Below are 17,011 nucleotides of genomic sequence, written 5' to 3'. Positions count from 1 at the left end.
AAAAGCCCGTGTTTTGTTCAGTGCGCGCGCTCGCTGACTGAATGCTGCTCTCTGGCAAATTATCTCATTATAAACAAAGTGCAGATGTGTGTACGATGTAAGTAAGATATTCATTTCACAGTATAAACAGCTTCAGTGATTATAATGGGAGTTGATGAGAGTGCTTGAACTCTGTCTAGACTGAAGTTAATATTCTTTGATAATGCAAATATTCTTTGCTCTCTTTATGTACAATGAAAGTGTTATAATTAGTACCTTAAAATGTTTTTATTAAATTTACCTTGAAATACAAAGTCAGTCATATTAAAAATATTCTATGACATGACACCCATATCTAGTACAAGTTAAAAGACGGGTTTTATGCATAGGCTAGTTAATAGATTACACTAATATTAGGCTACTTTTCCTATAGTCCGCTATAGATAAACTAACATGATCTATAAAGGTGCAAAATGTATTTACTTCTTTTTGAGAATCGTGATATTTTATGATATATAGCAGTTAACAAGTTTTGAAAAATTTTGAATAAAAAAGGAACGAAATTTCAACCGAAGGGGGCCTTTAATCGGTCTGTGCCCAGGGCACCGCTGTGTCATAATCCGTCCCTGCTCAGTGGTCTGAGGGCCAAACTTATGTGCCTATTGATACAGTTGAAAAGTTGACAAGATGTCTATTTATTCCTTAAAATGGGTTTTAGGGGCATGTTTCTGTCCTCTCTTTTATGGACTTAAATCTTTTACTCAAATCATTGAAGTGCTTATGTAAAATGCTCTGAAACTGTCACTTCTGGCTTGTTGAATTAATCTAAATTCCCAGAGGGGATTTGTTTTGTTGTCCAATTCAACAAATTAACACAAGAGGACGCAAATAAGTATTCAGATGCAGATTTCAAACTGCTTTCAATCTACTACTAACGTGATAGTTATGATAGTTAAAAATTTACAATGTTTTATTTCTTATTTGTCTTTCTATATTGCAATCACGTCTAAAACCCAATTCAATATGTACAAAAATGAAAACACACACAGGCCTAATAAGGTCACAACTGAAGAGGGTCAAATAATGTTTAGACGAGATAAGATCATAACAAGGTTTCAGTTTAAATCTTTTTACATACCAAGTCATAGAAAGGGAAGCCGAAACACCTTTGCAATGACGATAATGTCTCGGATGGTTTAGAAACCTGTTCTTCTACTCTGCTTTTAATCTCCACCCTTGTTCTAGGTTCTTCTCTGCCTCACCCTGAGAATTACTTGTTCTCTTTTACTATTTAAATGTACGCTTTGCGAACGTGATTTCTTTGTACAATAACATTGTCTCTTTTTCTTGCAGTGTGCCTTCACCTAATTCAATTGTTGATAGTTTTACTCACAGTCTAAAAATGTCCCAGCCTAAACATCCTTTGACTGTTATGCTTATCAGTCTGATCTCACTCTGATCTGATACTGCTTACAAGGCAGCAGTCAAGACATTGAAAGGCCACAGTGAAACTAAAAAAATGAAAGCATGCCTACTGACCCCACATTCATGATAAAACACATGCATATCTTATAAAGAAATGATCAGTAGCCTGGCCATAACATCAAAATACCATGGTGGTTTTAAATGCATGCCCACACATATCCACCTATTCACTCTAAATCACCTTGCACTGCTGGACTGTATTGTTGCCCTGCAGAGTTAGACATGCAAGGGATGACTTAAAGAGTTATCTGTTATGTAAAATGTTTATAAGTGATTTGAGGTGACATAAATGCCAAATCCCATAATTACATAGAAACCTTAAGAGACACAGTGACAGTTATACAGAGACTGAAAATGAGATGTATTGTTGTTGTTTTTGCTGAGTGCATTTTGCAACTCATTTCTGTTTTGAAAACTTAAATGCAGTGTCCATCCAACCCCTTGTAATTTAAAGACGTCTGAATATATCAAATATGATACCATAGTATTTCTCAAAATGTCACAGCACCCTCTATAGGTCTTAAAGGTATTTGCATCACTGAAATATTTAAATAATTTAATGTTGTAAAAAGTATTTTTCACACATTAAATCAAAGGATTCATGAATTTAATACAATTGTTTATTTCTGTATTTCTTATTTCTTTCTTAAACCCCCCATTGGCCAAGAGTGCTAAATATGATCAATTACAATTTTATCATAAAAACAGATAGATGACACTATTCTGTTGTTAGTGTTTTCCCCCCACATTTTTTTTAAATTTGAGTTTGGGACTTTGTGGCGTATAGTCTGTCAGGATGCACATCAAACCCTGGAGAAAACATACAGAAACTATTACTTTCTGCATTAAATGCATTAATGATACTCACATGTTTACACATACACTTTACCATAAAGGTCCACTTGCGGTTCTCAGCCTCTGTGAACACAAGGGAACGTGGTGAGTAGAAAGCTTCATCGTCTACTTCCTCTGCTTTACATGGGAGACAGTGCAGAAATGTCCAGTCTGGTGCAGCCACACTTCCTGTCTGTCAACTAGTCAACAGAAACATAAAACTTACCAAAATGGAATTAAAAGTATGTCTATTTAAAAATAGACTGGATCAGACCAGAAAAAGTTGATGGACATTTCTCTACCTGCATGATGATCTGGTAACCATGGAAATCTTTTAGTCTCCTCTTCTTCTTCTCCTCCTCTTGGCCCATGCTCACCCAAGTGTCAGTAACCAGCACACTACTGCACTACTGTCCCGTGCTGCTTCCATTGGATCCGTCAGGAATTGCAACTTGGTACCAAGCTACAGCATGAATATCATAATTAGGTAAACACTGCATATTGTAAATGAGTTAGTGATCATAAAAAAAAACAAAAAAAAAATGATGTCAAGATTTATTGTGTTGTTAAAGACAATTATTAAAGACAGAGCCATTTCACATACATAGTCAAACATATAATGCAAATGCATGGTAGGTAAAGCAAACAAAATGCTTAATTATATTGTAGATTATTATGAGTATGAGTAAAGCTGATCATGACTTCTTAGTCTATACCTGCTTAGACAGAAGCTGAGCCTCTTGAGTGACATTAGCATCTGCCTCATAACCCTAAAGACAAAAGGTTAATTTAAGTAAAATCTTGAAATGAACAACATTTTGGAGTGGTGCAAAGCTGTAAGATTTTGTAATGTGTTTTTTTTTTTTTTTTTTTGAGAAATCTCTTATGCTCACCAAGGCTGCATTTATTTGATCAAAAATGCAGGGGAAAAACAGTAATATTGTGAAATATTATTACAATTTAAATAAACGTTCATATATTTTAAAATGTAATTTAGTCCTGTAATGGCAAAGCTGAATTTGCAGCAGCCATTACTCCAGTTATCAGTGTCACACGATCCTTCTGAAATAATTCTATTCTATTCTTATTATTATCGATAATGAAAATAGTTGTGCTGCTTGATATTATCGTGGAAACTGTGATAATTTTTTCATGATTCTTTGATGAATAGAAAGCTCACTGCACAGCATTTTTTAAAAATAGAAATCTGTTGTAACATGAATATCTTTCACTTTTAATAAAATTAATGTTTCCTTGTTGAATAAAAGTATTAATTTCTTTTAAAAACAACATTTGAATAGTTGTGTATGCATAAAACAGATCTAAAAGAGGCGAACCTTGGGTGTGTTTTATTATTACAAATTACTTGAGCATAATAATAAAAAATAAAAAAAATAATAAAAAAACTCAAATACACTTCATAAAAATAGTAAATAAAATAAAATTAAACAACATTTTTAAATTATTCTAAAAGCAGATTTTATGACTTTATAAATTGAAAGAATATAGTATATATTCAAAATATTTTCCAAGCACAAAGATTATTTAAAATGGTTAAAAAATTAAAAAAAGAAGTCTAAAGAATAAACGCTCCTTAATTACAAAATAAAAATTGAACAAAAATTTTAAATGTTTTAAGTGTGTTATGTTAAAAATGTCCATGTTATTAGCCAACTACTCTTTTATTAATTAAAATGTATTAATTGAAAGTCACATTTTTTTATGCTTAACTGATCAGTTTGTAACGGTCACACACACACACACACCCTGTGCTGAGACTGTGTTATGATCTATATGGCCTTATTATTTTTATTGTGAGTATTCGGCTTATCATTATTGCTGATCACTGTTGTTGTGCTATGTTATTGTAATATTTACCATTATATAATCAGGAGTATAGAAAAGTTTATGAAAATGTCACTTCACAATACAATAGCAAAATATATAAATATGTATAGCATTTTTATGTTACATTAATCAGTGTCTAGCACACCTTCCTAAGGAAAGGATATGGACCAGAAGACATTGTAATTACCAAATGATATTTAGACAGACTTAAAGAAGTTCCAGATCTATACTTGTGCTCTTATTATTTCAGTTATTTTGCCTTTAATGTAAATAAGCATGTGCAAACAATATACTTGCTCTTGTGAATTTATTTTGATGTTAATTACATTGTGCGAGCTGTCTCTTTAATACCGCGTGGTTTATATACATGCTGCTGCTGATTGGGCTGACATGTTTGACACACCCACCAAACAAGAGAAAACGCATATCAAACCCCGTTGCACACCGTTTCCAGGAAACATGTCGTTCAAACCGGAAACCGTAGCAAAACGTTGCGCACCGGTATGAGCTTGAACTTGCCCCAGGCAAACCAAAATGACACTTAACAGCAGACAGAGAACTGGGAACCCTTTAAATACACAGACACCAATGCGACACACCTGGGAGCAAATGAACTAATTAATCAAAACACAGCTGGAGAGGAATACACACAATGAGGACAGGAACAGGAAGGACCAAATACGGGCAAGGAAGGCACATGAGGAGCAAAACACAGACCAGCGAGTCTGACGGTAACTTTCATTACATTCAGGACTATGTAACTAATTAATTCTGTGTTAAGCATTATGCAACGTAATAATTAATATTGTTAATGAAATGTATTATACAATGTCACTCAAAATTTTAGCCAGCAGCAAACTTTTATGGCAAAATTTCCGACTAACCTAAAATTCTTGCTTTGGCAACAATTTGCAAATTTCAGACTATAATATATTCTGTTTTTGAAAGCAAAGATTTTACTGATGTAAGTATACCAAAGACTATAAAATACCTTAAAGGGACTTTGAGTATACATACAGAGCTCAAAGCGGCACAACCAAATCAAATCATTTCCACGCACTAACTGTCATGCTGCATTAGGGGCGTGACTAACGGGATGAAAAGGGGGCGGGACAAGTAACTGCGTGGTGAGTGACAGCTCTAGTGCACGTACTATTTTATCCCACCCATGATCTCACCCGCTTCCACAGACCCTGGCCATCGTGTGAGAAACTCTCTCACTCTCTCTCTCTCTCTCTCTCTACACCTTAGTTAAAATATTCCGTTAATATAATATTTATTTTCTTCATTAATAACTGTAAAGTTACACAAAGAGCAAACTCTGAATTTTCTTTTTTTTTCTCGGTTGCCAGGGTAACGTTTACTTCCGGTTGAACTGCAACTCTTCAGCAGGGAACAGCTGACAGTTCAGGAATGTCATCTGCAGAACAGAGGTGTAGGAGGTGATGACAGGAGAAACAGACAGAAATACCAGGTAAGCTGTGCCTTTTTGAAGCGATCTATCTATCTATCTATCTATCTATCTATGTAGGTATGTGTATTTTACAAGCATGTTCTTGTAAGACTCCCAGTGTGTGACACTATAATCATGTCTTTGAGCTCCACACAGGCTATTCTGGGAAGCTGGAAGCTTTCTAAGGATTTAAAGGGGTCATATGAGCCGCAAGCCCTCCGGACGCTCCTTCGTCGAATCTGCCGGCCGCGCTGTTCTCAAGCTCACCGGCCTCCTCTCACTCTAGGCCGCCGACCGGCTGTTCTGACTCACAGACTGTAAGTACGCACTGGATAGCTGGCCAATCACAGCACACCTCGCTTTTCAGAACGTTGAGCTTTGTAAAAATCGATGCGTTTCAGAAAGGCGGGGCATAGAGAAGAAACAATAATGTACAGTATGTGGAAAATAATGTGTTTTTTTTAACCTTAAACCACATAAACACATTTCATTACACCAAATACACAAAATAATGTTCTTTTTAGCAACATCATATGACCCCTTTAAATGGACCGTCTTGCTGAGCTTGTGTGGAGGTTTGCTCTTTGCTCCATGTGAACAAATGTGACTGAGGGCAAATGTTGTACTGAACATATGTTTCCTTATTGCAGAAACAGGTGCTGTATTCACCTTTGGAAAAAGTAAAATAGCAAACAATGTACCCTGCAGGTTATGGCTAAAGAATGATATACCTATGCACATCTCAAGTGGACAGTCACACTCAGCCTTTGTAACAGGTTGTAATCTCTCTATATTCACCCTGTAATTTTGTAACTGTAGCTATATTTTGTAATAAACGTCTCTTTAATTATCTCTTTTCAGAGCAGGGCCGTATGTTTGCGTTTGGAAATAATAACAGGGGTCAGCTTGGTCTACAAACCAAAGGACCAGTGAATAAACCGATCTGTGTTAAAGGTGAGATGCATGTTGTTTTATAAAGATCATGCTCGTTTTTATTATTTACCTTCTTATTCGTCCATACAGCTCTTAAAGGGGAGAGAGCTCAGTTTGTTGCCTGTGGGACTGATCTCGTCAGCACTTGTAAGTAAAGCTTTTAATTCAGAGACAAATTTCATGCTGCTGTAACAACTACCAAATTTGTGTGGTTGGTAAGATGTTTTAATGTTTTTAAATACATCTTATTTCTAATTATAACCCATGTTAAAAACAGTTGTGCTGCTTAATATTTTTGTGGAAACCATGATACATTTTTTTCAGAATTATTTGATTAAAAGTTCAAAAGCACTTGGAGTACAAAACCTTTGTAACATTATAAATGTCTTTACTGTCACTGTTACTGTAATTTAATTAGTCCTTGCTAAATACAATTATTAATTTCTTTAAAGGAAAAAAAAGTCTTACTGACCCCAAAATTTTGAACCTTTGAATAATAGCAGTTTGTCACAGAATTATGAGTAAGATGAAGATTAAGTAAGATTTCACCTAACCCTAAGTGAAAATATCTGTGGGGTTTCTCCAGCAAAATTGGAAATTTTTGCAGCTGGAGGAAATAGTGATGGTCAGTTGGGACTGGGCCACTGTAATGACAGCATTTCTTTCCAGCGGCTCCACACCTTTTGTGACTATGCTCTAAATTGCTCTCTATTGCCTAAAGAGCTGAAATTGGGGCAGCCCATTCAGTGGGTCTCATGTGGATACAGACACTCAGCTCTGGTCACAGGTGAGCGTTTGTCAATCAACAGTATTCACAAACATGAACATGAGAACCATGCTGTTATTTATTTTTGAGGAAGTACTTTAACGCCCGACTAAATAAATTGTTGGGAATTTTGTATGTTTCAGATAATGGGGATGTTTTCACTTTCGGGGAAAGTGCAGATGGACGACTGGGTCTTTCTGCTCATCAGCTGGCCAACCACAGTCACCCTCAGCGAGTACAATCTCTGCACGGGGTTCTGCAGGTGGCATGTGGTGGCAAGCACACGCTAGCCCTTACAGGTGATGTAAATATACACGACAGTGTCCTAAAAACATTTGGACACTTCAGTTGCATGAATGTCAATCCATTAAATACATTTTATTATCTATTAGATAACAAAATATCAAACCAAGTGTGATTTAAAACTGAAATTGAAACCTTGATATGTTGTTATCTAATGCAGTGACAAATGCAAATACGTTTCCAAATACACTGAATGCACACCATATGATATCATACACATACAATTATCTTTCTTTTCCTTTTTTCTCTCATCATTTGTCTTAAATGTTAATTATGTTTTTATTAACTCACTTTTATGTGTCATTTCCAATCAAGCTGTATATTTAAATTAATTATTTGTGCAAAAGTATGAAAATATTATATAATTGTGTGTGACATTCGTAATAGAAAAAAAATGTGTGGAAATATGTTTTGTGTGTGTGTGTTTCAGGAGAGCTCATCTGCACAGTTTGGCCCAGAATTTTGCAATCTTCCTCCTCCTACAACTGCCAACACTCCCAAACGCTTCAAAACTGATGCCTCTGTGGAATCTGCTTCTACCTCAATCACACTGCCAGCCAGGACATCTCCATGTAAATATTTTCATATTTTTTTAATTTTCTATGTTCTCCCAAGTCCTGCCTCTCCATCAGTCTATTATCTGTCTATCTATGATTTAAATATCTCTTACCACAATTACTTTTAGTATAGTGAACACTAACAAAAAACAAACACTTGATTGTCAGTATTGACCAGCTGTCTTTCTTGTGAATACAGTTCTGTTTCTCATTCATCAGTGACAGAATCTCCACCACCAAGTAATCTAAAACGCAAGAAGCCCAGGTCCGGAGATCCAAAGAATTCTGCCATGGCGGAGGAACATTCTTCTGCTACAGCATCACGAAGCAAAATGCAATCCAAAACATACAAAAACCTATCCAGAGTACAAATAATAAATCTAAAAGTCAAGCAGTAGAGGTCAGATTATCTTCAGATAGAATGTCAGCTAAGGAAAAAGAGGGAAGCAGTGAAACATGCAGTACTAATATTGATCCAAGGGACAAGATTTAAAAAGTAGACAAATATAGTAAAGTTCAACACGCAGATTCCAGAGGTCAAGAGGTCACTGCTCTTGTTGAGATGGAGCAGGAGACCAAGTCAAGTCCAATTGATATTCAAAAGACTTTCTCCAGAAGTTCTCCAGTTCAGGAAGTTGAACAAGTTAGAACAACGCCCACAAAAGTTCAAGAGGTCAAATCTCCCAAAATCAAAGAGATGGGTATTCAAGTAAGAGTTACAAAAAGGGTCAAGTCACCAGTCAAGGTTCAAGATGTGCCCTCCGGTGCCATAGAGGTTAGCAAAGTTGAATTAACACCTCAGGCAGATGCTCAAAGAGACATCAAGCCATCCCTTAGAAATGCTCAAGAGGTCAGATCAACACTGATCGACACACAAGAACAGGGAAACTCAAACCAGTAAGAAAGTGGGAAACCAGTCAAAATTCCAGCTAAAATGCAAAGCACCCCAAAAAAAGGTAAAGAAAAGAATGATGTTGACGCAGAAGAAAGCCCAAGTGAACTTACACCAAAGAAAGCAAAAAAGAAGAGATCAGATGTGGAAAGAGCCCCGATGTCAGAAACTGCACCCAAAACACTCGACCCTCTATCAGTTTCCATACCCACACGAATATCTAAAGCAAAAAAGGGAAATCCTGTGGAGTCCGAGAACACAAACTTCCAGCTTAAACCAGCAATGCTAGCACAAGAAACAACAGAAGTCAAAAGGGAAAATGATAGTAAAATACCTCAGAACTAATTTCCCCCAATAAAAAACGAAAATCAGGAGGAACTGCAGAAAAAAGACAATCAGCTTCCAACTTACAGTCTGATCATAAAAATAGCCAGTCGCCCACTAATAAAGTGCTTACTGAACAGAAACATGAATTTCCATCTATTAAAAGCTTAGCTCCAGAAAGAGGCCACTCATTTTCCAGTTTATGGTCCAATAACCAATCAGCAACCAATAAATCTTCTGCCACAAAAGAAACTGAATCATCATCTAGTAAATTAAGTCCATCGAGTTCATCACCACAAAACAAGCAGTCACCACTAAAAGAAAATAAATTAGCCAGAAAAACAGTTGAACCTGGAAAGCCAGACAGGAAGCCTCAGGCTGAGCAGAGCATTATGGGTAGTGTAGTTTCATCACTACCAGCCTTGGCTATAGCAAGTGCTGAACCTCTGATAAAAGCAGCTGAAGTTCTTTCTCAAACCCCATCAGAATCAAGTAGTGAGATGTCCTCACATGCATCAGTGTCCAATGAAACAATGTATTGCTAGAAACGGAAGTGGACCAAGACAGTACAGTTCAGGACATATCAGCAATCGAGGAAACAGATGACAGCATAATCAAACAGCAGAGCACACAAGATGTACAAAACAAGCTTTCAAATGAAAACAGTGAGTGGTTGAGTGGTGATGGAAAAATAGAGGAAGAGGAACATGTGAAGGATAGTGAGACAGAGAGAAAGGAAGAGGGAGGTGAAGAAGAGAGTCTCGCTGAGGAAGAAGATGAAAGTGAGGGGGTTGGGCAGGAACAGGAGAACAGTGCTGTTGAAGATGAAGAAGAAAGAGAGAGCGAGAATTATGAAGATGGAGGAGAGAGTGCTCAACAGGGAGAGGAGGACAGTGAAGAAGAGGAGGCAGAAGAAGAGGAAAGTGAGGCAACTGGAGAGGAAGAGGACGAGGACGACAGCAATAGCAGACAGAGCAGCAAAAGTGATGGAGAGATGAGTAAAGGAGAAAAAAGTGGAGATGAGACTGAAAGAGAAGAAGGAGAGCAGAGTGATGGACAAGAGAAAGAGGAGAGTGAGGAAGGAGAAGGAGAGGAAGAGGAGGAAAAAGATGAAGAGAGTGGTGGTGAAGATGAGGAAGAAGAGAGGGAGAGCTGGGATGAGGGGAGTGAGAGAGAAGTGGAAGACAAGGAGAAAACAGATGCAGAGGAGGAGCAGGAAGGAGAGAGCAGTAATGAGGAGAAAACGGAAGCAGGTGAACAATCTGAAAGCGACAATGAAAATAAGAATGAGAGATCAGATGAAGAGAAAGGAGAGAGTGAAGAAAAGGATGAGAGTGAGGAAGAGGAGGAAGAGAATGAGACCGTGGAAGGACAGGGAGAACAGGAAGAAAAGGGAGAAGAAGTGAGCGAGGAAGAGGATGAGGTAGGAAATGAAGATGAGGAAGAAAATCAAGAAGAAGAGAGTGTTAATGAAGAGGAGGAGGAAAACAGAGATCGGGCAAAAGAAGAGGAGGAGGAAGAAGAGAATGACAGAGGAAAAGGGTGAAGAAGACAAGGAAGAGGAGGTGGATGAAAAAGAAAATGAAGAACTGAAAGACAAGAATGATGGATTCACAAACAGGAGTGAAGAAGAGGAGAGTGAGAGGAAAAATAAGAGCGACAGAATGAGGTGGAAGCTGAAGATGAGGAAAAAATGTCAGAGACAAATGGAGATGAAGATAGAGAAAAACAAGAATGGAAAGAACAGATTGAGGAAGAGGATGGAGAAAAAGAAGAGGACAAAAAAAAGAAGGGAAAATGGATAGAGGTGAAAATAAGTTTAGAGAAGAAGAGAATCTTGACGTTTCAGAGACACAGGAAACAGACAGAGATGACGAAGATGATGAGGGAGACAAGCTGAATGAAAAGGAAGAAAATAATGAGGAAGAAAGTGGAAGTGAGGAAGAAGCAGAAGAGGAAGAAATAGACAAGAATGAAGAGAATAAAATAACAGAGAAGTCAGAGGAAACAGAGAGAAACTAATGAGGAAGAAGAGGAGGAAGGTGAAGAAGTAGAAGAAGAAGAGGAGGAAGAAACAGCAGAAAGTAAAGAATATAAAAACAGAGAAAAACAGGAGGAAACTGAGAGAAACTAGTGAAGAGGAAGAAGAATAGGAAGAAGAGAGTGAGGAAGAGGAGGAAGAAACCGAGCAGGAAGAACACCCGAGAAAAATGAGAGGAAACAGAGAGAAACTAGTGAAGAGGAAGAAGAAGAGGTTGAGGAAGAAGAGGAAGAAAAGACCAAAAAAGTACCGAAACAGAGAGCCAAAGCGGATGTTACCTCCGCACAGACAGGCAAATGCACAGAGAGACAGACAGAAGAATAGACAAAGACATTAGCAGAATGTTAAAGGGAAGAAGCAAACCGATAGTGGTGCTCAGGACCCTCAGTTCTGGAACAACGTCCTAACACAGTATCTAAACCTTAAATGATCCCAAAGTGTGCAGCGCACTACAAACACACAGACCACCCTGAACATTACATTTACATTTAGTCAATTAGCAGTATAATATAATATATTATAATATAATATATACTGCCTGTATACGGAGAGTTCATTTTAAAAGTGTTGTGGATCACAGATCTTTAAACAGGGAAAACATAAAAATGTGGTTGATGGGTGTTGGAGAACTTAACATAAAATTGTTTATATTATGGTTTGTATTCTGATTTAGTATAATATATGTCCCTTAAAGGGCTGGTTGTTTCTTACTTTTTTATCTTGAATATCAAGTGCCTTGACTAAAATTATTCCAGTCGTATTTATGTATTGTCATAGTGTTTATGTGAATGTTAATTTTCAAGCACAAATGTGTGAAGTAAGTATTTCTGTGTACAGAAAGTAAAATCTTTATGTTACTGTTCTATTGACATTCCTTTTCCAAGACCTGGTCTGTCATTAACAGCACACCAGACTTTACTGTAAATGAATACTGCAATTTAAAGTGCAAGAGAACAGAAGGTCACGCACCAATGATTTAACTGTAAAGTTAATAAGATTTTGCTCTCAAGAGCTGTTGCTAAAGAAAAGAGAAAGTGTGTTAGTTTCTTTGGTGATGAAATTATGAAATACAATGTTCTCTCACTCTCAATTTTTGAGGTGTTTATCTAAGGTTCTAATATGAATTACACACTAACCCAATAAAGCCCACTTTTACTTTTGAGGACTTCCCAGTCTAAATCCTAAAGGAATCCTATTGGAATTTCTTTCATAATTTGAACCAATTCTAGGGATCATAAATGGAATGATGGGGCATGGGAATACATACAGTTCTGAATAATATACATAGGCCTATAGGTAAAATTTCAATGCAGAACAAAATTTGAACGAAAATCTAAACTCCTACAAGAAGAGTTCTGAATTGAACTCCAATGATAAATTATAAATAATAAAAATATTCACAATTACTTTTTTGCGTTACTGATCCACACTCATAACAGTGCCATAGTTTATACACGTATAGCCAAGCGCTCACGCTGGACGAAGAGCTCTCTTATTTCTGGAGAGGAGGCGGGATCGGGCTGGTGCTCTGATTCTCGCCTAGGAATGCACCCGAGGTCTCCCAGCAGCTCCTGGACTTCCTAAAGATGGACACCTGGATGTGTGTGTATATGTTAGTGGGACTTCAGCTGTCCGGGAGTTTCGCGTATGACGGTAAGAGACCCATCCAAACTGTTCCTGTTGAGTCTCGCGCTGTGAGCTCTGATCAATCAAAATGTGTTGAGCAAGACTCATTAAACTAATGCAAAGTTAAGCAGACATCAGAAGGAACTAAGTCTTTGTGCATCTAGGAGTTTTCCCATGCTGTTTCTGCTAGCTTTCCTGTATTAGGCACAGTATATTGCAACAGAGCTCAGAGTGTTTACGTGGACGCTTTTGGGGCTGTTTGGGGGGGAAAGAAGGGGGTAAATTCCCTAAATCCAGGGGAAAGACACTGAACTCTTTCATATGAAAAGGCACTGATGACTTGTCACCAGTAGGACACTGCGCTCCCGGTCGATCTGCTCAATACTGATGATTCTGAAACATCTTTTGAATGCTTCGTCTTTAAACAATTTTTAAAGAATTAGTGGTGTATAAATAATGTAATGTCTTCTGGAAGTGGGTCAGCAGTGTGTCTGCAGAGTCAGCAAAGCTTTACTGGGATGACTGTCAGCATTTACAATATTTCCAAAGACGCAGACTTGTTCACTGGTCTCAATCATCCTTTTCGGACAATTGATTTTTGTGATATACACACACACACACACACATATATGTATGTATGTATATAATAATTATTTACTCATTAATTGAGCATGCATATATAGTAGTAGATTATATTTTAATAATGTAGATAGTTTTAATCTTTAATTCCATGCACATTTAAAATGAGCAGTTTATCATCCTCTCATTTAGATAATTTCAATCTTTGATACCATACACTTTCAAAATGAGCAGTTTGTTCATTATCCTCTATGTTGGCAACAAAGGGACTGTACAAATATTAATAATAATAAAACTAAGCAACTTTTAGGCAAGTTGTTATGTGCCTACTTGAGGATAATATTTCTGTCAAATCGTGTGTCTCAAATAAATTGCTTTAAAAGTCTCAAATCAACAGAATAAAATAGTAATCATAGAATATGATACAATGACACTGAATTATAAATTCTACATGCAAATGATGGATCAACTAGTAATAAATCATCACTGGAGGCACGTATTGATATGCTGATGTTATGCTACTCTGTCCCTCAGGCTTTGACACACTGATACATAGCTGTTTTTAGAATGATCTGTTAGCATGGGGTCTGGATCAGATATTTGGAAATGTGACTCTGATGTTTTGATATTTTTCACATTATAGGGGAAAAAAAGCTTTTTTCAGAGCTGGAGGCTCTGTCCACTTTTCCATTGCCAGATTATGGTTGCTTGATGCCTGACGTACCTGATGTAGCCTCATGTCACATATTAAGCCAATCCATATGACCTTTTTAGATATTTGTAGCATTTTAATCTACTTTGTGTTTTGGTTTATATTTGTATCAGTCTGGGGTGCGTTTCCCAAAAGCAACTGTGGTCGCAAGTTCCATTGTTACCAATTGATTTCAATGGAACTAACCATAGCTAACAATGCTTTTAGGAAACGCACCCCTGGTTGGCTGGTAAGGGGGCTCTTTTTTGGAGTATTTTGTGTATATTAGTAAGAACAAAAAGTACACTTTGCTTCCAGAAAACATTGTTTATATTCCAGCAGAAGCAGAATATATCCCTTCAAAACTTGGTTTCTCGGTCCAAGATTTTTTGTTTAGAGAATAAATTGAAAAAGCAAAGAGACTTGCTTGGACTCGCTTAGACATGTGAATTTCCTGTGCTGCTGGAAACACAATTCAAGAAGTTGAAGAGATGCATGTGTTGTGGTGGTAGAACTATAATTGCTCTAAATTAACAATACATCTTCATTTCGAGGACCGTTAAGAGTTAAATCATGAATGCAAATGTAATGCAGTAAAATGTTGACTGTGTGAGGTTGTGGCTCATGTCATTGGGTTTTAGGTTGTGGTTGTGTACCAGACTTTAATTTGTAAATGCACTGGAGGTCCAATTTACCAGTACAAGACCATCAGACTCACATATTGGCTTTATTTGCATGTGTAAAGTAAATGTCAGTAAAATAAATGACGTTTTACAAGGTTTTGGTGAATTACCTCAAATGATGTGCATTGTTTATTCACAAAGACTGGGTGGTTATTTGTGTTTGTGTATTTTATGGCCTTGTGAACACAAACACAGGCTCATGCTGGCTAAAACATGAGCATATGTTACAAGATTAAGACAGAACAGACGCGGACGGTCCACACTGTCCTGACTTTAATCAGTGAATTTCATGTGCTTTTAAGTAGTTGTAAAATGCCCACTGCTCAAACTTGAATTAAACTGTCTGAACTAATTGTTTTGACTAATTTACAAAACTTTTTTAAGTGAGCTAGCTTGTTGCATATGAGAGAAAAAAGATCAAGTTGAGAATTTGACCCTGTTGTTGTTGCTTCATTTAAATGTGGATCTAAAACAATAGTTTCAAAATAGAAAAGGAAAGTTCATTAAGACAAACTTGTGTGGTACTTTGCAAAGTTGATCTGTATGTTTGCTAAGGTGCTGATATTGTGCTAAGGGGTTCTGGATGATTGATAGGCCATTTTGCGGTGGCTGATAGTTGGATATGAACATAATTAGTCTGTACTTGACTGTCAGACTGTAGAATGAGGTTAACTAACTTCCACACAAATAGGAGTTGTGAATCTGTGAGGCTGGAGCTGTTGCAGACACTGAACATGGGGAGCCTGAGGGATATTACTTTCTGATGACTAATGACTGCAGAACGTCCATCCAAGAGTGAACTGTTTTTGAGCTAAACATTGTAGAAGTTGTACAAAAGAAATATTTTGTGATCCTCAGGACTGTGGTAAAACAGAAGGTGCAGCAGAAGCTAAATGGTTTAGTTAACAAAGTTTTCTTAAGTGGAAACTCCCTCCATTTGAAATATTTATACCTGTGTGTGTGTGTGTGTGTGTGTGTGTGTGAGAGAGACAGAAAGAGAGAGAGAGCGAAACTGAGCCAAGTCAGTGAGTATTCTGGGTTACACAGCATTCTGCTGAGCTTAACAGAATGGAACAGGAAAACTCATCTGCCAAATGGAGCGAAAACACACACACCTACACACATGATCCCTGTGGAGTGTTTTCCATGATTGTCATGTTTGTCATGATTGGCCGCTAGCTCTGCATTAACATTGTGTGTATGTGTGTGTGCCTCTGAGTCTCTTGAGTTCTTGTTACTGCATCAGAGGGAGCTTTGATCTAACTTGCTGTCCCAGTCAACACGTCAGATCATGCGATGATCACAGTGACATCACACCATTCTCGTACGGTGATACTCACAGTGTGAGTAATATGTGAGATCATTGTGAATTCAAAATGTTGAGCAGGTTGAGAGGAGGCAGTTCAAATATCTGTCACCGAGGAGGCTTTCTATATCCTATAAAGACCTACTCTAAACATACAACTGACTTCCAGACACAGCCTTCAATCAAATCAACTGAAATACAAAAGACATTAAATCTTTTGTGATCTCAGCAGAGGATGATTAAACAACTCCACAAACAGCATCACCAGCTTCACTCATTATTAACCAGACTGACTTTATTTCTGTCAGACATCTACAAAAGCGCTTATTGAGAATTAACAGAGATTAAGATGATGTTTTATTGTTTAATTTGACGCTACCATCAAGGTGATTAGTGTTTGCTTTAGTTGGGCTCTTGACCCTTGACTTTATAACATCATATTTTTTGGGGCTGTTGTAACTCATATACCGTTCATGCGAATCGGAACAGCAAAGTCCACTCAAAAATTGAGCCGACAGGAAACATCGATGTAGTACAGTATTGTTTCTGTCTGCAATAGCCCTACTGTGTTGTAACATGGTGTGGTAAATGGGCAACTCTGGTAACACTGCCCTCTCATTCATTGATCTGCTAACCGCTATGTTATGCTCACGTGTTCTGATAACAATAGCTTTCTAGGACTAAACATTATTTGAATAATTGGTAAAAAAA

General features: G+C 37.3%; 2 protein-coding genes and 1 pseudogene across 3 annotated transcripts in view; 2 read left to right on the top strand and 1 right to left on the bottom strand.

Moving 5' to 3' along the window:
- Positions 1-2,121: 2,121 nt before the first annotated feature.
- Positions 2,122-5,161, bottom strand: otc (ornithine transcarbamylase). Its single transcript, XM_016527731.1, is given in 6 exon segments — positions 2,122-2,274; positions 2,354-2,491; positions 2,601-2,708; positions 2,711-2,761; positions 3,015-3,068; positions 5,138-5,161. Coding segments are annotated over 6 exon segments (456 nt in total). The 3' UTR covers positions 2,122-2,193.
- A 153-nt stretch (positions 5,162-5,314) lies between these two features.
- LOC107720132 (trichohyalin-like) lies at positions 5,315-11,912 on the top strand (annotated as a pseudogene).
- A 1,007-nt stretch (positions 11,913-12,919) lies between these two features.
- Positions 12,920-17,011, top strand: part of LOC107720153 (sushi repeat containing protein X-linked) — a 13,583-nt gene continuing 9,491 nt past the window's right edge. For both annotated transcript variants that reach the window (XM_016527788.1, XM_016527787.1), the window contains exon 1: positions 12,920-13,068. In XM_016527788.1, the coding sequence (XP_016383274.1) occupies positions 13,002-13,068 (67 nt within the window). In that variant the 5' untranslated portion in view covers positions 12,920-13,001. The remainder of the gene's footprint in view (positions 13,069-17,011) is intronic.

Source organism: Sinocyclocheilus rhinocerous, unplaced genomic scaffold, assembly GCF_001515625.1.
Source record: "Sinocyclocheilus rhinocerous isolate Xijiao unplaced genomic scaffold, SAMN03320098_v1.1 scaffold631, whole genome shotgun sequence".
In the NCBI taxonomy this organism is placed as follows: domain Eukaryota; kingdom Metazoa; phylum Chordata; class Actinopteri; order Cypriniformes; family Cyprinidae; genus Sinocyclocheilus; species Sinocyclocheilus rhinocerous.
Note: the sequence above shows the minus strand (reverse complement) of the source record. Positions and strands in the feature narration are given on the sequence as shown.